The sequence below is a fragment of the Mus musculus genome, chromosome 9 (genome assembly GCF_000001635.26).
Source record: "Mus musculus strain C57BL/6J chromosome 9, GRCm38.p6 C57BL/6J".
NCBI lineage: Eukaryota > Metazoa > Chordata > Mammalia > Rodentia > Muridae > Mus > Mus musculus.
In genome coordinates, this window is record NC_000075.6 from 98,400,541 (window position 1) to 98,421,032 (window position 20,492).

The window sequence follows — 20,492 nt, forward strand, 5'->3', positions numbered from 1 at the left end:
CGTCTTTTAAAACAAGCCTTTTCCACCACGTGCTCCTTTAGGCTAATCGGGAGGAGCAGAAACAAGGCAGCAGATTATCCAGCAAACCATTTAGCTTTAATAAGGACTCAGGAACTCTCAGGCTTTCTCCCCATCCCTGTGAGAGCCACCGTTGCCAGGAACGTGCTTTGAAGCCAGATTTAGCTGAAAGACTTTATGTAAGTCGTGAGTCAGCCTCCCAGAGCCTCAACTCCTCACCCAGTAAAGTAATAAGACCAGCATCTCCCTAGCAGGACAGGGTGTGGTTTTGATAAGATGGTTGCAGACAAACTAGCTGGTGGATAGTGGATGCTAATGTCACCTGCCATCCCCACATCTGTAATGCTGGCTGTGGTCTGTCCTCAAAACCAGAATGCCATTTGTGGACACATAGGCGATGGTACAGTAATTTCATGGTACTTCTGTTGTAAAATGCAGATGTGAGCAGAGATACTAGGAAACACACCCTTCCTCCTTTCCCCTGTGCCCTTTAGTCAAATGCTTCTGGACAATGGACACACAGCAGGCTTCCTAGGTTCACAGCCCAGGTCCTTCCTCAAAGGCCGTGATCACATTGGTTTGAGTGAGGAGGGGAGAGATCCATTATTTCTGTTGCTCCTGGTGACTCTAACATGCATCTAGGCTTGAGCCCCACAGCTTCAGACACTGAACGAGAGAATCGGGATTTAACGTCACTTAAAGAGCAGTTGACACTGGTCACAATCTTGGCTGCCAAAATCACTTAGTTTCTTTAAGACTCTCTCCAAGCCCAGGGCCTTCAGATTTGCTGGCATAGACCCTAACCACAGGCATCTATTTAAAGGTCCCAGATGATTTGTGTTGTCCTGGTGTGGTTGAAACTTATCAACAGAGTCAATAGTTTCTTCTAATGGATAGCTGCCACCCCCAGAGGTTGAAAATCAGGCTAAAACTGTAAGTCAAGTGGTTTTAGAATCATGGTGGAATTGTCCCCTGCAGCATCTGCATTTAATGTCCTCTTAATGGTGGTCACAGTGGATCCTACAACAAATATGACAAAGGTCACCATGATGCCAGTTCCCCGAGGGACTCATGGGAGACTGTTCATCCCGATGTGCAGTTTACTTTTCTGGTGATGCCGTAATGTCTAGGCCACCTTTGACGGGAGAGTCTGAGGTAACAGCCTGCCACTTCTTCCTTACAGTGGGAAGTAACCCAAAGAAACGATTTGACAAGAGTGTGTGGTTGTTCACACTTTGAAAGCTTTCAGCCCAGATCTAGCAGAGCTATTTCTGGCCCATTGTGAGGCAGGACATCAAAACATAAGGGTGTGGTAGAGCCAACTTAAACATTTCATGGTGGCCAGGAAGCAGAGAGGAGCCCAGAATAAGGCCCAGGCCCCCAAAGACTTATTATCCCCAATGACCTATTTTCCCCAACTAGGCCTTGACTCTCAAACTTTCAGTCACCTCCTGAAAAAAAAAACAAGCTATCAAGTTCAAATCTACCAGTAGTCATCACTGCTTAGATGAGAGCCCATCTTTCAATGACTGGATCTACAGCTAAGGCCTGAGCCTTCAACATATGGACCCTAGAGATTACTCTTAGTCACCAACCATAACAATAACTTAGCTTTTGTTCATATTGTGGGGAAGGCCTTAGTCAAAATGCCACTTCATGTGGTCTGCCCTTCACCCACATCACCTCATGGACCCACCACAAACTCAGCCTCGTGGCCTCATTTGACAAATGCCATAGAAGCCTTGGGCTCACAGAGATGTTCAATTGATCACAGTCACACAACAAATAAGCAAGAGGCAGAGCTCTGGCCACTGGGCTCTGAAGTCACGCCAGAGCCATCCTCTAAGGCGATGCTGGTTGGGAATGAGAGGTGGCCGGATCTCCCTTGCCATAGTTACCCTTGGCTAAAGCTTCCCTGGGCGAGCTTCTGAAGCCACAGAAAACCATGCTCTCAGGGTCAGTTCAGAGGCCTGGGCCTGGGCACAACCGAATACCACTCAGGCAGGCAGCAAAGTGCCAGCCAGGACCACTACCCACAGGGAAAATGTGCTGAGTGCTGAAAGCAAGCCAGCTCTCTCCAACACACACAGCTGTAATAACGCTCTGCCGAGGCTCAGGAAGGTGGAAGATAAATGGACTCACAGGAGGGTGCTAAGGTTGCCTGTGTTTGGTGAGAAAGAAAAAAGTGCAGGAGTCTCAGGTTGAAGACAGATTGCTTAAAAGTAAGCGTGTCAAATTTGCATGAGTCTGATCACACCTAACCTGCTCTGTGACTCCACTTGAATTAAGTCCTTTCATCTACTACCCATTATAGGGGATGGGGGGTATGCGGCAGTGTCCCCATTTGCACCCGAGGAGCATCCATACTGGCTGAGCCTTGAAAGCACTCATCAGGGTGACAGCCAGCAGTACGGAGGCTGGGATCCAACCCAAGCTTTCTCTCCCCAAGCCCCAGCTCTTAGCCACCACCTCATAGCATTTTAAAACACACGTTTACAATAAGAGTATGTGCTGGAGCTAGGTAGAGGCCACACGGTGCCAGGGCTTACTGTATATAGCTTGTACCTTCACCAAATCCTGAAATCAGGCATTACCACTTATGCTTTCCAAAGGAAAATGCATGTTTAAGCTTACATCTGTCTGTTTTTGAGAGCTCATGCCTCTGGCACTCACTCAACGCTAACATCTGTATTATCAATAGAGAATTATTGCAACTCGTGGACAGGGTAACATCAGGCATAAATCCGTACTTCCACCCAGCTTGTATAGAATGTGGTAAAGTGAGTTGAATAGAACTCTGTGGCGTATGCTTCCTGTCCTAGCTCCTAGAACACTACCTGGCACATGGTAGGTCCTCGATATTCATGGAATGGTCTAAGACATGTAGAAGCGAACCTTAAATCCTAAGGCTCTGGGGTAGTGGTGGTGAGGGGTCTAGGATACAACACATTCAAACCTATGTGTTTACACCACAGGCACCATCACAGGGAGCTGCTCAGATCCTCAGCCCAGATGGATGGCCCAGACCCCAGCAAGACACCATCAGCCTCTGCAGGTGGGTACCAACCCCCTGCCCCATCTACAAGGGGGGATTCAGATGAAGAGTGAGGAACCAATGGGGTTTGTCTAGCCGTCTCAACATGGGTAAGGAACATGAGCCCTCCCTGGTAGTGTAAATATGTCCAAGGTCAGAAGGTCAAACGAGGCAACCTGCCTTTCCCATGCTCAACCTAAGCCCTTTAATTGTGCCTACTTGAGATTTACTGCCCAAAGGAGTTTAGCCATCCTCTGACTTGTGCTTGTGACATGGATTACAAGTGAGGGCCACGAAGGGACAAGCTGGTGACTAACGCTGAAGTTCTTTGAATTTAAAAGGATCATGTTCTGATGAGCGACCAGCACCTGCTAGCAGCCACTCAGTGAGTTCCTCAAAGGAGCAAAGGGGAACTTGAGGTTCTCCTGGGTGATTGTCTTAACTTAGAAACCCTGCTCTCTACTTAGCACTTCTCCTGTTTGGAAGAGGCAAGGCCTGTGAATTGAGGCTGAGAAGCCCTGGTGTCTGGGCTCAGAGGTGTGGCTCTCTCCTGCCAACACACAAGAATGTAGGATGGGTGTGAGGGGGAAGGATGTGACACAAGCTTCAGGTCACAAAATTCCAACAGGCCATATGCATGGCTTTCTCCTACAGGGTCTCCAGCACTAGTTGGTGAGACTCTCATATCAGAAGGGTTCAATAAATGCACCTTAAAAAGGGTTCACGACTGCCAAGGATAAATGCACCTAAAACTGTTTTTTCACTGCAGAGTTTTTCAGAACCTTTACCATGTCCAGGTGCGTTGTGACTTAAGGAGACCAGGGCAGAGGCTGTCACTTTTTTAACCATTCTGAGCTTACAACTCGGAATTCTGAGAATACTCCCAAACACACCTCAGAAAGGACTTGAGAATGTCCTCATGTCCCAAGCTCGCCATGTAGCCCTCAGATGCTGGCCACAAAATTACTGTGGTTCTTGTTAGACACATCGATTGCCAGGCCATGCCCCAGACCTGTGCCGCCATCCTAGCTTTTGCTTTTGTTTGTGTTATGAAACAGGGTGCCCATTAAGGAGCTCTGGCTGGCCTCGAACCTACAGACATCTGCCGGCCTTTACCGTCCCAGTGCTGAGATTTAAGGCATGAGCTGCCACACCTGCTCCACCCCCTTTTAAAACAAACCTATTTTTATTAATTCTTAAGACTTGTGTACTTAGCATTTTGAACATTTGCATCCCCTTCACCCATCGCCTCCAAGATCTACTCCCCGACTCCATACCCAACCAACTTTGTGTCCTTATTCTTTTAAACCCATTAAGTGGGGCTAGAGAGATGGCTCAGCAGTTAAGATGGCCGTGCAGAAGACTAAGGTTTGGTTCCCAGCACCCACAATCATCTGTAACTCCAGTTTCAGGGGAATTGATGCCCTCTTCTGACCTCAGTATGCTCTCTTGCATGTACCTGGTACACATACGTACACTTCATCACACACACACACACACACACACACACACTAAAATAAAATAAAATAAAATAAAATAAAATAAGACACAGGAAGCCCATTAGTGCTGGCTGTGTACTCTTAAGTGTGTAGGCATCCACCGGAGTGTGTTAAACTTACCAGAGCAAAACCCTTATAGACAACTGACCCTCTCTCATGGAAACCACAATAGCTTCTCCGTTAGGAGTGGAACTTCGTGCCCGTCTACCCCCTCCAAGCTGAGATCTGTCTGGCTTGAGCTTATGCAGAACTTGTTCATAACATCACAATGCCTATGAGTTCATGTGTGCCACCACCTTGCTGTGTCTGGAAAACACTATTTGTTGGTAGTTATCCTCTGCCTCTGGCTCTTACAGTCTTTCTGTCCCATCTTCAGAGTCTTAGGAGGAGGGCTGTGTGGTAAAGAGACCCCATTAAGACTGAGCATTCCACAGTCTCTAACTGTCTGCACCTTGACCAGCTGTAGGTCCCTGTGTGTTAACCACCATATTCTGCAAAAGGAAACTCATCTAATGAGAGCCGAGAGATGCACTACTCTATAATGGGACATCATTGGGAGTAGATAGAACGCTGGGTCCCATTAGCAAAGCAATGGCTATAGGTTCTCTCCTAGGGGCTCCAACCTATGAACCACAGATTCTTGTCCTCAATAACTGCCTAGCTGCTACTGCCACACACACACACACACACACACACACACACACACACACACACACACATACACACCTTTAAAAAAAACTTAATTTTGAGACAAGGTCCCACTGAGTTGCCCAAACTGAGCTTAAACTCTTGTATCCAAGGCAGGCCTTGAACTTGCAATCCTCCTGCCTCAGCCTCTTGACTAACTCAGGTTACGTGCCTATACCAGAAAGCCCAGCTAGCAACTAGGAGTTTAAATGTAAAACAACCACTGAATCATTCCGCTGTCCGCATCAGAAGAAGACTCCACATCAGAAGTGTCAAGAGATGGAGCAACATCCAGGGGGTGGGGAAGCCACTGTGCAGTGGTAGCGTTTGCCTGCTGCCAGACAGAAGTGAGGGTAATCCCATATTGTTTGTGTGTCTCAATCAATATGGAAACCTAAGAAAATACACCAAAATGTTGATGGCTGTAGAACCCAGAGCCAGCCTTATGGGATGCTGTTGCTGTTCTCAGTTTTAAACACTTACAGTTTCCATATGTTCTATCATGAACACGATTCATATTCATCATCGGTGGGTAGGGGGAGGAACAAAAACAAAAAAAAAAAATGAGCATCTTCATATAAGAAGGCAGGTCTTCCTCAGCCTAAGCTGGCTTTTGATGAGATGCCACGTGTGTTACAGTGACATATTTATTTCTGAGGGCCACTTTGGGACTAGGGTTGGACTTTTATTGTGTGTTTGTCACACTCCGGAGTGGCAGATTACATGCTGAGCTCAGCACTGGTGGCAGCCAGATCTAGACCTAGCTGTTGCTTCTGTAATTGGCAGCCCTCCCTGGACTCGTCTGTCCTCACGTGGATCATCTGTGATCCTGGATTGCTTGGGTGACATTCTGAAATGGGTGACACCCCAGGGCCTTTAATGACAGCCAATCTCACTGTCAGTAGTCTGTAAGGGTGGCCCTGCCCTTTGATGTTAGGGCTGAGCCTGGCTCAGAGAACCCACTCTGTAAAAATAGCAGGCACCCAATCTTGTACCTATTTCACCAGGGCTGGTTAGTTTGGGCACTGACTGCCGGGTGTCATTCCTAGATTCGCCTCTGGTGTCCTTCTGTGTAGATCTCTCACGGTGTGTTGGCAGGATGTCGTGCAGGATGTCACCGTCCATGGCTGTATTCATACATAGCTGTGACAGGCTGTCTCCCCACCTGTCACTTCCCATAACTTCCGTGGAACCTTTACCATCCCCGTCTTACAGCTGAAGAAATAGGCCCACAGGCAAAGTCAGTTTCCCAGGGTCCCAAGAAATCTAAAATTCATACCCAGGGCTGACTGGCCTCAAGACTGATGCTCTTCAGTGCCATCAACTTAGGGCCACCAAACATTCACACTTCTAGGTTTCAGGACAATTTTCCCTACAGCTTGTGTAAACTTTGGCCCATCTGCTTTTCAAAGCCCATAGCTTCTCAACATCACAGTAGTCTGAGCACCAGACAACCACATTTAGATCAGTGCATGACTGACAGGTGAGTCACACTGGCAACCTTTTGGGGTTTTTTTTTCTTCATTATTATTTCTTGGGGGGAAGTGTGTCTGCATGTGTGTTTGTACACCATGCTCGTGTAGTGCCCACAGAAGCCATCAGAGGGCTTTGGATCCCTCCTAGACCTGGAGTTACAGACAGTTGTGAGCCACCTGTGGGTGCTGAGAATAAAACCCTGGCTCTCTGGAAGAGCAGCCAGTGTTCCTAATGGCAGAGCCATCTCTCCAGCCCTCAGCCTTTATTCTTGAATTACGTACTTTGGACTTGGGACAGTTACCGTGTCAGAAACTTCTATAACATTTATGTGAATGAATTTGAGACGGTTCCATGAGGTCTGAGCATGAGCAGTTGTGGGCTGAGGTATATGTGGCCATGAGAGTTGACCATGACATTGTCTTGTCTTATAGGATAACAGGCACCTCTAACCTCACAGGCATGCCTTTGATTGGGGGGGGGGGGGCAGGTCTCAATCCTTTCTAGTCCTTTCTAGTCACAGCTCAAAGCGAATAACTATTTTTTACTCTCGATATTAATGATTTTACTCTCAAAATTAATGTCTAATGTGGAAGCCGAAATGTCGAACATTTCCTCGTGAAACTAAGAACATCGGGGAGATGAGCACGTGATGACGGTGCCTGTGTGAAAGCCTGCCTGTTCAGATCCTGGCACCCAGACAAAGGCAGGAGCAGCTTTAGAGGTCTGTAAACCCCGCCTTGGGCCTGGGAAACAGGAATATTGCTGGGGCTTTTTGGCCGCCAGCCAACTCCAAAGTGGGAAGCTCCGGGGTCCAAGGAGGAGCCCTGCCTCAGTGGAGCAAAGCAAAGAGAGCCGTAGAGGAAGGTGCTCAACATTCCCATCTGGCCTACACACACACACACACACACACAATGGGGAATAAAACAGAACACAGAAGTGTGTCTTGTCTGTTCTCTGACCTGTAGAAACAGACCGATGTGCCCCACCCAGGTCCTAGGAGATGTTGAAATCAGATAAGTATCATTGAACCGGTTGTTTGAAAGGCCAAAGCCTGGTGTCTTACTATCTTGCAGTGATTCTATAAATAAGAATTAGAGCAAATCCTCACAGCTGTTGGGAAATACAAATCCATACCAAATTAGTAAAGCGTGAGTTGCTAAATAATTCGTAGCACAGTTTTATTGCTTTCAAAATGAGGAGATAATTCATACCTATTGGATGGATATTTCTGGATAGATGGGTATATAAGTGGATAAGTATTAGTGAATGAATGGAAAGCAGTCAAGACATAACACTCGGAGCCAACCATGGCTCCGTCTGTCTTAATTGATAAACTCATTCAGCGCTAAAATAACCCCACAAAGTGAGCACTGGGAGTATGTCCATTTGAAAGTCGATTTCACAGGAGCCACTGAATAACACAACCAGAACCAAGCCTGAGGCATCTAGATCGGTCTTGTGTCCGAGGGTCTTTCGAGCATCAGTCAAAGACTGATCCAGTGTCATTGACTAGACCAGTACTCTGAGGCTACAACCCTGGAAAAGTATGTTTTCGTGGTGATGGTAGCTGCTGTCGAGAACAGTCTCCTGGCCTGCTGTTTCCTGTAGGCGAGGAAGCTGAGACCCAGAGCAGGGAGGCCAGTTTCTGCCTCTGCTCAGCTCAGCAGTGTCTACCCCACGGAGGCTGAACTCAGACCCCTCCATAGTACTACCCGTCTCTCTCTTCTTTCCCAGGCCAGGCCTTGCTTCTTCATAAGCCCATTCTCCATCCATCACCAGAATCTCTCCCAGCATCCCACTGTACAGTAGCCTAGCCCAACCCTTTATGCCATGTGTTCCCGCAATGCATGGCAGCCCAGAATCTCTTCCTTGCCAAGTCTTTGGGGTGACAAAGATGAGAGACCAGCCTTTATCACCTTCTGGAATCAGTTTCCAGTAGTACTGTGGACCCAGGGTGTGCTTCTAGCATGGGTTAGCCTTTCCTCTCCAGACTAGCCAGATCCACATAAATGGCATCTGCAGGGCTGCAAATCCCTTCTCTAGGTCACCATGGCTTCCTGTTCATGATGCATTGGCAGATCTCACCAGCAGGCGGCAGCAGAAGCTAGCAGCTACAGATGCCCCACATGGAGGCTGGCTGCCAGTTTGATCCAACCTTGAGGACATGAGCTCTCTCCAGCCTTTCTGTGCCTTGGTTTCTCCTGCAGTTCTACCTCATCAATTCGTCCTGAGAGTCATGTTTTTGCACGCATTGTACTGAGTAACAGTGCCATGCTAAGAACCTCAGAACACTTACCACATCACTGTTCTGGTAGACTAAACCCCACAGGACTGCCACACTGACCAGATGTCCTAGAACTCTGTCACATTGCAAACAAATGGAAAGGCCACCCACCGGGATCTTAGTGGCCTGTTAGTTGTCCAGAGAGCCTGTACATTTTCACGGGGTTTGTAGAAAAATTTTAGGTCCTCGGGATAATAATGTAATAACAAGGGCTGAAGTGAATGCAGGGGTGGTGACTTATACAACGACCACAGCCTCATCTTCGTGGGACTTTAAAACTCTCACTGCTTAGCAAATAATCAAGTTCTGGGGACAGCATGGCCACCTCTGGGACTTTGTCTGCTCTGGTCCAAAGCAGCTACAGACAGACTTCTGTCTGAGCACTGAGCACTGGAAAGCAAAATCTTTTTTTTTCTTGTCTTGACAATTTGTCAATGTTAACCCGAAGCCATGAGGCTGCAATGATTACTTATAACTGTGGGCCCCAGTATCACTTCAGATTCCCGTAACCTTGCTGGGACCCACCCTTGTTTTACAGCACTGCCAGAGTTGAAACTCCTCTGCGGAGCTGATGTCCTCAAGACCTTCCAGACCCCCAACCTCTGGAAAGACACGCACATCCAGGAAATAGTGGAGAAGTTCGGCTTGGTGTGCGTGAGCAGGAGCGGTCATGACCCGGAAAGGTACATCTCGGACTCGCCCATCCTCCAGCAGTTTCAGCACAACATTCACCTGGCCAGGGAACCCGTTCTGAACGAGATCAGTGCCACATACGTCAGGAAAGCCTTGGGACAAGGGCAGAGCGTGAAGTACCTCCTCCCTGAGGCCGTCATCACCTACATCAGGGACCAGGGCCTCTACATCAATGACGGTTCCTGGAAAGGGAAAGGAAAGACTGGCTAGAGGGCCTCCTGGGGAGTAGGGGTATTCTGCTCTGGGTTCTGGGTTTGTTTCCACAGTGGTTTTTTTTTACCATGGGTGACTTCCTACTCCAGGAAGAGATCGTGCCTGTGGCAGAGACAGTCGAGTATCAGAGCAACTTAAGAGGCATGACAGGTCATAAGATTAGGGTCACTAAGGAGGAGACCTGCTTACTGTGTAAATGGCAGTCATGGGAGGCACACTGATGCTGTCCTGAGCATGGTTGGCCCCTGAGGGGTCCATCAAGTCGCCTTCGTTCGGGTTTTGTTTTTGTTTTTTGTTTTATAACTCGGGCCAGGTGCAGCATGCTGGTCTTGATAGGCAGAGTTTGACAGGGCGCTAATTACTGAGCAGAGGACCTTTTCAACATCCTCGGCTCAAACAATAATAGCAAGTGAGGATTCAGAAATCTGGAAACAGAACATCATTGATTTCCAATGTATCCTCCCTTGTAACCATGGCCTGCCTGCCTGTCTGTCTGTCTGCCACCTGCCTGTGGTGTAACATAAAATTTTTGACTACCTTCTTTCTATGTTGTGGTCAAGCAATATGTGTTTAAGATCTGTTTTATCATATGAGCGTATGTGTGTGTGTGCATGTGTCTTTACATGCGTGTGTACATGCACATGGGAGGGACATCAGAGTGCCTGAAACCCAAGTTACTGGCAGTTGTGAGCCCCCTGATGTGGGTGCTGGAACCCAAACTCCAGTCTTAGGGAAGAGCAGCAAGAGAGTTCTTAACCACTAAGCTGTCTCTCCAGCCCCCTCAAGCAATATTTTTGATACACCATGTATTTTTACACTGCTATACTCTAAGCACCAGGGTTCCCAATATCCTGATTTCTAAAAGGGAACCGAAGTAAAACAGATGCCTGACTGTTTTAGAAGATCTTTTGAATGTTTTATGACTGCCTGCTTGTTTGAATATTGGCAAAAAGATAAATAATAAATTGACATCAAAAATACTAATGAAAAGTTTCTCTTTTTTTTTTCTTCCTTTGTTATATTATTCATGCCCAGGGATCCAGGATTGCTCTTCTTTTTAAATACTCTGTGAGATTTGCTCCCATTCCAATTGAAGTGGCCTGAATTTAAGAGTTTGTGTCCTGAGCACTGGAAATAGAGGACTGTCCTAGTCACATTTACACAGCCTAGCGTCACCCAGGAGGAAGTCTCAATTGAATGATTAGCCGGATCAGATTTTGGCCTGGGGGCAGGTTTGTGCAGTGGCGTTGTCTTGTTTGCTAGCTACTGTAGAAGCATCCAGCACACTGTGGGCAAGACCTGGAGCTGGTGGTCCTGAGCTATCTAAATGCCCTAGCTGTGCGTGAGCTTAAGCCAGGCAGCAAGCAGCATGCCTCCACAGTTTCTGCTTCAAGTTGCGGCCCTGCCTTCCCTCAGTGACAGACTGTGTGGCCTGGAGGTATAAGATGACATAAGCCCTTTCCTCTCTAGTTTGCTTTTGGTCAAACTGTTTTATCACAGCTAAAGAGATGGAGCTAGAACTAGGAAGGAACTTAGCAGACCCCAAGCAGTCTTCCAACCTAAGGCAGCAGGCCCTGGTGGTGTTTCTGTGTGCCCTGAAGGAGGAGAATGAAGTGTTTGGGATCGCCCACTCCACTCCTGGATTCACCTTTGGGCCTGCTGAAGGAGTAGCACAGAGTCTGAGTCTCCATGCTCCGTCCTGGCCCAGCTTGGCTACATATTTAGTGACACAGAAAAGCAATAGGGCAGGCAAAGAGGATCTGATAGCCCTCCCTCCCCAAAAACTCCCAGGATTCGTGTGAGCCGTGAAACAGATAAGCAGGAAATACAGAGCACAGTGGCTCCTGTGAGGGCCTGCAGGATTCTTCCCTCCTTGCCTGGGTTCTCCCCTCCAAGAGGTCCCCGAGAGCCGTGCTCACTCAGGGAAATAGGGATCGAATAGCCTTGTCTAAAACCTGCCACAGAACATAGTAGGACTTCAACTCCTCTCACCACTGTAGGCTATACAGTTTCTCTAACTCCAAAGTGGAGGATTTGATTAAGCCTACTCTGAATTCTTCCAACTATAATTTTCTTTCTTACTTACTAAAAAAAAGAAGAAAGAAAGAAAGAAAGAAAGAAAGGAAGGAAGGAAGGAAGGAAGGAAGGAAGAAAGAAAGAAAGAAAGAAAGAAAGAAAGAAAGAAAGAAAGAAAGAAAGAAAGGAAGAAAGAAAGAAAGAAAGAGTATATGTATGTGTATATAATATATATTACATATAGTTAGTTAGCTTGGGTTTTGAGCTTCTGTTTTGATTTGGTTTTGTTTGTTTGGGACTATTGTTTGGCAAAGTTTCACTCTTAACACAGACTAGCCTGGAATTTGCTAGGTAAGCTAAACTGGCCTAGCCTCAGTTTTTCAGCAATCCTCCTGCCTCAGTGCTGGGATTCAGAGCACACAGCACCATTCCCAGCTCAACCCTGAGTTTGTAAGACTGAATGCTTCCGTTTCAGCCTCTTGGGCCTTCTTTGGGCCCCGTACCCATCTAGCCAGACTGGAAACTTCCAATGGCCAGGGGATCATTTGTAGATGCTAATGTTGTATTGTTCTCCCAGGAGCTGGCTCCAGGAAGACTCTCAGGCCCCTGCAAATGGACCAACAGATTCAGCTTTTTAATGAGCCTCATTGGCCTCAGCATCGCTCACTGCAGCATCAAATGATAACTTGTTTCATTAAGCTGAGGGTACCATTGAAACCGCATGACACTCCAATGAGTACCATCTTTTCTGCTCTCTGAGCCATATCACCCCACTGTTATATATGAGTCGAGAAGGGAGAGAACAAAGCCTGCATGCAGACAGTGGTATCTGAAAAGTGAGGTAGAGAAGGGGGCTGCAGCCTCAACAACGGACAGTCAGGGCTGTCCAACTCTTTGCCTGGATAATACTTCCCTGGCCTGTGTACTGTAAGACTCCTTTCTCTGTGCACAAGATGCTAATGCCTAACATCCCACAAATGTAGCAACACAACTGCCCAATACATTTGTCAAACATACCAGTTCTACTGCAGTTAGACCCACTGGTTCGAGACAACGATGGAGATGGGAGAGTTTATATTTTTCCCCTTCTCTTTCTCAGTTAAGGACATCAAGAAACTGCAGTATCTGAATGAGCTTCTTTAACAGAAGACCAGTGAGAGGCCTCAACCATTCAGGGAGTCATGTTCACTGTACAGCACTCGATGCCATTGCATAGGAATTAGAACACAGCACGCCGACTCCCAGGCACCCCAGCCTTCATTCTTCCCAGTCTCCATATTCGGTGTCGTTCTGGACTTGGTTTTTACAGCTTTGCATCTGTGCTGACATCTAGGGCCTGATCGGTGGAAGAGTTGTTTCCTTATCATTATTGAACTCTAGGATTCCTTTATTCAAATCACATTTGTTGAGGTCCTCACGAGTGAACCCCATGGGTGTAATGGTGAACAGACAGGGTCTCCATTCTTATGAAGCTTATAGTCCAGTGGAGAACAACCAAGAACCCAGTGATCAAGAGTTAAGGACTTGATTGCCAACAAGGAAGAGGGTTCTAAGGGAGACACTGATTGCTGATGGCCAGAGGCATCGAGTTCTCTGTAAAGCTAATGAAGTGTGTGCTTTGGCTTCCCAATTTCTAGCATCCTAATTATGTAGGTATCTAAGTAGGTATCTGATTCTTTGTCTTTCTTCTTCTTCTTCTTCTTCTTCTTCTTCTTCTTCTTCTTCTTCTTCTTCTTCTTCTCCTTCTTCTTCTCCTTCTTCTTCTTCTCCTTCTTCTTCTTCTCCTTCTTCTTCTTCTCCTTCTTCTTCTTCTCCTTCTTCTTCTTCTTCTTCTTCTTCTTCTTCTTCTTCTTCTTCTTCTTCTTCTTCTTCTTCTTCTTCTTCTTCTTCTTCTTCTTCTTCTTCTTTGAAAGCGGTCCCTTTGAACTTGTACAAGGTATACATACACTCTCATAATGAGACAGGTTTTCCCTGGTGGCATAAAAACAGAGAAATGCTAATGGGTGTGTTCCGGAGACTTTGGGATGAGTGGGGTCTTTAAAGAAGAATGGTACATGCAAAAAGCCCTGAGCCAGAAGTGGCAAGACGGGCACCATAGAGAGCGAGAGTCATCATTACCTCCTCAACAAGGTGCCCGTTACAACACTGGATCTGACATCTGTTGTCCTGCCTACCACAGTCTCCAGCCTAACATTTCCATGGGGTTAGTAGCCTTGAAGGACATGCTTGCTTCTCCCTGATCCGTGTCTGCAAGTACATGGTTCCCACCAGGTAAAAAAATCAACCTCTTCTGTAATCAAACACAACAAAAACCTATGTTTTACATATATGTATGTATGTAGATAGATAGATGTGCATGTATAGATGTATCTACAGACAAAAGCACACACACACAAATATATCTTATTTCTGTTGCCTGCTGTGTCTCACTGACTTGTGTCACCTTCCTCCCTTAGTAGCAGAAGAGGAAATACACATCACTGTTCTGCTCCTGGTGCATCGCTTGGCACCGCCCTGCCAGACTGATTTCACACTTCTCTCTGCTCCCTCGGCTGTCCTCCACATCTTGATGGCCTGGGCATTAAGAGCAGAAAAACGGTGGTTCAGGCTCCTGCATAAATAGAATTTCCAGCTGTAAACAAAGGTTCTCCTATGACACTTTCCACTACCCAAATGAGAATGGCGCTGTATCCTTGCCTGGGGGAAGACATTTTCATTTCTAAGACTGTCTGTATCAGTTGGGACAGAATGGTGGAAAATCCCATTTCAAGCCGATAGAGCTCGTGCTTTGCAGGGAGCATTTGGTAATTGGGTTAGTGCATGAATATGTATTCTCTTAGCCTTATCCTCACTTCCCGTGCTGACAGTGCAGCTGCCCCTCACATTTGTAGAGGTCTTCATACATCGTAGTATTCCGTTTTTTTCTTAGCCCCAAACCTGACATTATAGATGCAAATACCAGTGACTGATAAATATATATTGGCGGTGATTCACATAGGCACATGCCTCTGAATAGTTTAGTATTGTTTAAATAACTTCAGCACGCATTGCTCTTGACAGCACAGGCTGCAGGGACTATGAGAGAGACTCCAGAGTTCACTGGGATTCATGTTTCTGAATTGGCAAACACTGGATGAGCAAGAGTTTGAGCATGAACAACGGTGTACTCTGGGACAGGTCAGAGAAACCCCTCCTCACCTCCTGTTGGAAATGTAGTGTGCCTGCATGTCCTATTGATCTGACCCTCTGTCACCTTTGTGTCTGCCCCCCTTCCTGTCATCTCCCGTTCTAGTTTCTCTTCAGTTGCCTTGATAGATCCATGACCAAAAGCAACTTATGGGAGCAATGAGGTCATTTCATCCTATACTTCCAAGTTGCTCCATCATGATGGAGTCAGCAAGGAACTCAAGGCAAGAACCCAGGGGCAAGACTGCTTGCTCTCCTACATACCCTATTCTGACCAGTGAATGAACTCTCAGCCCACAGAGTTCATAAGAGGAACCATGGAGTGGATATTGGTTAGCTATCCGGCTATCTGGCTCATGCTTAGCTATCTCTCTGGTACACCCTGAGGAGTAAGACCACCCACGATGTGTTGGGTCCTTCTGAATCAATGAAGACAATCAAGATAAACCCTCATAGACATACTCATCTACACAGTTCTCCTACTGAGTCTTCTCTCAGATGACCCGAGGCTGTGTCAAGATGACAGGGCCAACCAAGACCCCTAAAGCATCCTCAGATGTTACTTTGACCAACGCAGTGACCTAATGGCGTTTCCCATCCTGCTGCTGGATCCTGCAGTCCGTTCTTCACCTACCAAGGATGAGTTCAAATGCATATTCAAATGTAGTCATATTCCCTACTGACATTCCTTGTGGAAGAAGTCATCGACAAAATAGATAAGCCACCTTTCAGGGAGAAATATTTACACAATGTATGTATCTAATAAGTGACTTATTTCCAAAGCATGTCAAGAACTCTAACAACAAAAGAGTAGAATCAGTCACTCAACTAAAAGCTGATCCAAGCTGATCCTGGAAAGGAGGAAGCCAGGCCCCTGACATTGCTGGTCAGAGGCTCTGTTGGTCTTGCTTGGCATCTAAGAGCTCAGCTTCCATGATGTTGCCTGTGTTTCTTCCTGGGATACTAAGCCCGCTAGGATGCCCTGCATGGGATGGTCATACAGTATCAGTTGTGGTGAGCATCTGCTTTCTAGGTGGTTGGCATTTCAGAGACATGCTGGTTTTGTAGCAGTGGTGCTGGCAGGAGCCATGTAAACTGTTACATTTTGGCGCTAGAGAACAAGGGTGCTCTGTGGAAACCCCTAACCTGGGGAAGCCTTCAAAGCCTGGAGTCCTCCAAGCTCCACGTGCTGTGGCTCTGCCCCTGTTGTGTCCCCTGGTTGTAATAATCACCATGGCAGAACTGCCTCTGAAGCTGGAAGTCCTTCAAGCAGATCACCTAAAGTCGAACACCAGCCCAAGACACCTTACCAAAGAGGACATAATGGTGGCATGCAGTGCTTGTCATCACATGAAAAATCTGTTGGATATTAGAAAAATCCTAAGCTACACCACAATGAGATATCATGTCACACCTACTAGAAGGGGTACAGTCAACCCTGCAATTGTACTTCTAGGAATCTAGAGAAATGAAAACAGATCCACGCCGACTTGTATGTGATACGTCCACAGCATTATTTATTAAAGTAAGATAAGAAACTCGTGTCCATTTGGTGAGTGGAGGAGCAAGTGTCTTAACTCCACTCGGTCAATGCTGGATTGGCTCTCTAGATAACGAGTTCTTAAGAAGTCTAGTAAAGACAGAAGCCTTATTTTGGCTCACAGTTTCAGAGACTCGGTCCTCTGGTTTTGTTCTCCTCTGACTGTATTTTTCAATTATGCATGTCTATCATTTTAAAATTTAGAATTGCATTGGTTTATTTAATGGGAGGGGTGTGTGTGGTCTATGGGTGGTGTGTGTTTGAAGGTCAGAGAACAACTTGTGGGAGTTGCTTTGCTCTCTCCACCATTTTTGTCCTGGGGATGAAAGCTGGGGCTTCCGACTTGGCAGCAAGCATCCTTGCCCACTGAGCCATTTTATTGGCCCTATGCCTGCCTGTCTCTCTCTTACTGATTCTTTGTTCAGTATAATCTACTTTGCTCTTGATACTATGTATCTTTTTAAAAACCCCACTGAGTGTATGTTTCAGCTCAAGGATTTCAAATTCATTTTTTTTTTATTTCTTCCATCTCTTTTAAGTTTCTATGGCAGAACAGGTGAATTGCTTCTCTGTGTTTTCTTGAAGTTCTCTGCTCTATTGACACCCAGAACTGACAATTTAACTATCAATATGGACAACCTCTGCCCCCCCCCAACCAGGCAGAGTCCAACACAGCTGTCTTAAGAAAACACAAAGTTACTGTTTCCTGAAAGTCCTATTTGTTTGAACACATTGTCATCTTTTGAAGAACAGGACAGTCCTTCCAGCTTCATGTGTGCCTTTTCTTCTAGATCTTCTAAGCACACTATTTTCTCTCTGCAGAAAGTAAGGAGTTTTCTGCTCTTTCAGCAGCAGATCGCACCCTAAGCCTGTGGTTAGGGGCGCTGTCAGTATTTCAGCACTAGAGGGCATCCCAAGCCCAAGCTTGTCCCCCAGTCTTGCATTGAAACCAGGGGAATATGTAAGGAGAGTTGCCCGTCCCTGCAAGTGTCCACTTGATGTCATCATGGGCCGAGTATCATTCATAGCCTACGGTCAGGAACCATAAGATCTGGACCTCACCGTGAAGAGATCAGTCGCAGGCTATGCAACTTGGTGCTATATTTTCCCCCACCCCTGGAAAATTATTCTGGGCTGTGCCACCTCCATTCCAGGTGTTACACAGTGTGATTGCTCCTGAGAACTTAGTGCTGGAACATCCTCAAGAGCCAGGGGTCATGAAGACCAGCACAACCCAGGGAACAGAACCAAGCTTTGTACTTCTATGACCTGGTTCCTACTGTACAGTATTCATGTGACTCTTGTTATGCAACCAGCTGGTGATCCCCACTAGAATAGATGAGGTCCATCCGGCTGTAGTGACAAGTCTCCCCTTGGCAGGCTAGGTCCAGGTCTCTCAGCCAAAGGCACTGGCCAGACGACGGGGCCTGTTGAGATTTGCCCATGGTTAGGTTTCACCCACACACATTAATTACTAACCTAGAGTCCTGGTTCTGTTCCAGCAAACAAAATCTTTCTGTGCTGCACTGCTGAGGCTAGGAGTTATGATGGGAGCTGCTTTGTGGTCACGGAGGTGGGGGGGGGGTGAAGATCCAGGGCTCAGTCAGGTCACGAACCTGGAGACAAGAGGCTGGAGGCTCTGCTTAGTATTGAGTTGTACATTGAAGTCTGGGCTTAATTCCCTCTTGTTCCCCAATGTGGAAAGCACCCCCTCATCCTACATGGCTCCACCTAGGAAGGAGTAGCAGGGCCGACTTTTCTTCCTGCCTCCTTCACTGTGCCTTTTCTTATAGTGCTTAAAGCAACCGTGGTGATCAAAGTTGTCTTGTGTATGAATATAACCGCTCATGCTCACGTTTCTGTGAGAAGACGATTACTCAAGGGCCTGCCATCTGTGTCTTGGAGGAATTTCTATGTTTACGTACTTAGTGTCTCCTCCATTTCCTCCAGGATGGGATGCAGGTAACTTGTTACCACCAAACCTAAGGCTGAGCCACACTTACCCATTTTCCCTGAAGTTCTGGTTTTCCTACATTGAGTGGTATTCTATCTTGGAGCAACCAACCCCAGCTCTGGGTCAGAGAAATACCTTGGTTTCCATGTCCGAACACTAAGCTTGAAGGACGCTTTTACATCCCTGTCTTCTACTAGACATCAGCTTCCTTACGACTGAATCTCACTCACAGTGGCCTCAGCCACCAGCCAGTTCCGGGAACCAGGAGAGTGGTCCACAAGGGTTTGCTAAAAGGATCCTTGTTGTGTAGTTTGGACAAGTCCTGAGTTCTCTCAACATTAAGCTCCTAAGCATGTCCCCAGCTCCTGACACATGAAAGAGAGAAGAATCTCATGGAATAGTTCCTGCCACCAAGCCAACAGTGTTGGTAAGGGAGCCAAATCAGGTGGTAAGTCCTGGCTTTCACAGGAACATACACAGGCATGGATGCCCACATATAAATGTGCACACATGCAAATGACACACACACACACACACACACACACACACACACGAGTTGTTGATGGGTCCAAGAGGAGGATTTACCATAAAGGATACAAGAAAATAGGGCTTAGCTCTAAAGGCAATGAGGGACAAGCCACCAACCCAGTATAGGAGACAGATGGAGGGAGGGCTTTGGAGAACGTCCCGTGGTTTGACAGCAGAAAGCCTTCACTGACGAGGAACGTGAACAAACTAGAGTTTACAGAGGACATTTGTGTCAGACTCCTTAAACCTCCCTTGTGAGGGTGGTACCTCTGAGACACCAGGTGACTTACCTGCGATCAGACAGGTAACCGTGGATCTAGGGTTTAAACCTAACTCTGTCCAATCCATGTGATCCTGTCGGTTACGAGGCAGAACAGGAAAGTGAGAGCCAAGGATCATATGCTCTTTGCGAGGTGGCCACTGTTTTGAGTCTGAGGCTTGCTTCTCATTTTTTTCAGATGCCTGAGCACTCTGCAGCCTGTCTAAAATCATGTTTGCCCACTCCTGCTTCTGAGGAGACACTATCCAGCCTGGGGCCTCAGGTTAACTCCGTGCAATCTTGGTCCATCCCTCCGAGGCCAGCTCCTCCCGGCCGTGGGTCAGCACGAGCGGATCTTTATTCACTCCAAGAAATGCCTCAGAGGGCCCAGTCTTGTGCATCCTAGAAATCAATGTGTGTCTGACTAGATGTCTCCCTTTCATCCCTCCATTGTATAACTCTAACCCAAGATCACAAAAATATCACTCTGCTAAGATTTGTTCTTTTTAAATCTAGTCAGAGCCTTACTAAGGTGCATTAATTCTTAACAGCTTATAGATTTTTTTCCTGCTTAGAATATATGCCCTGTGTTTTCACTTCATTCGGGAATCGGTTTCTGCTTCCATATTGATGATGTCTTGGGAGGCTTATTTCCTCTCTGTGACTCCCTTCTGTCAGCTTATTTATCAAATCCAGCAGGCCTGGGTCCCCGTAGATCCTCACCTCACTGACAATAACAGGTGGTTAAGAGCTGGGGCTTCAGAACCAGACAGAGCTAGACACAAATTCAGACTCTACTCACTCCTCATGTTCCACCTATGTGACTGGAACAAGTTTTAAAAAAAAAAAAATCCTCTCTTCAAACATCCTGCCTCTGTAACCTATGAAAACAAAGACCCAGCAGTCTCATCTTACCCAGAATTCTACAGCTGTGTGTAATTAAGACACTTGGCATCTGAAAAGCCCTTAATTTTGCACAGGGACTTCAGTCTTGTTGCCTCTCATCTTTCTCCATCTCTCTTGTTCTCCCAGGGATCACTGCCTGCTCTTACTGTGCCTTCCAAGCAGCCTTAAAAACCCACTCCCATGTCCTTTATTAGCTTAA

General features: G+C 46.7%; 1 protein-coding gene across 12 annotated transcripts in view; it reads left to right on the forward strand.

Annotated features, from left to right (window-relative positions):
* Positions 1-19,993, forward strand: part of Nmnat3 (nicotinamide nucleotide adenylyltransferase 3) — a 133,101-nt gene extending 113,108 nt beyond the window's left edge. For 9 of the 12 annotated variants that reach the window (XM_011242826.2, XM_011242827.2, XM_006511502.4 and 6 more), the window contains 2 exons: positions 2,994-3,073; positions 9,537-10,888. In XM_011242826.2, the coding sequence (XP_011241128.1) occupies positions 2,994-3,073; positions 9,537-9,901 (445 nt within the window). In that variant the 3' untranslated portion in view covers positions 9,902-10,888. Of the gene's footprint in view, positions 1-2,993; positions 3,074-9,536; positions 10,889-19,586 lie in introns of those variants that run through there. The other 3 variants (NM_001357449.1, NM_001357452.1, NM_001357451.1) reach the window with 1 other exon arrangement.
* Positions 19,994-20,492: the final 499 nt, after the last annotated feature.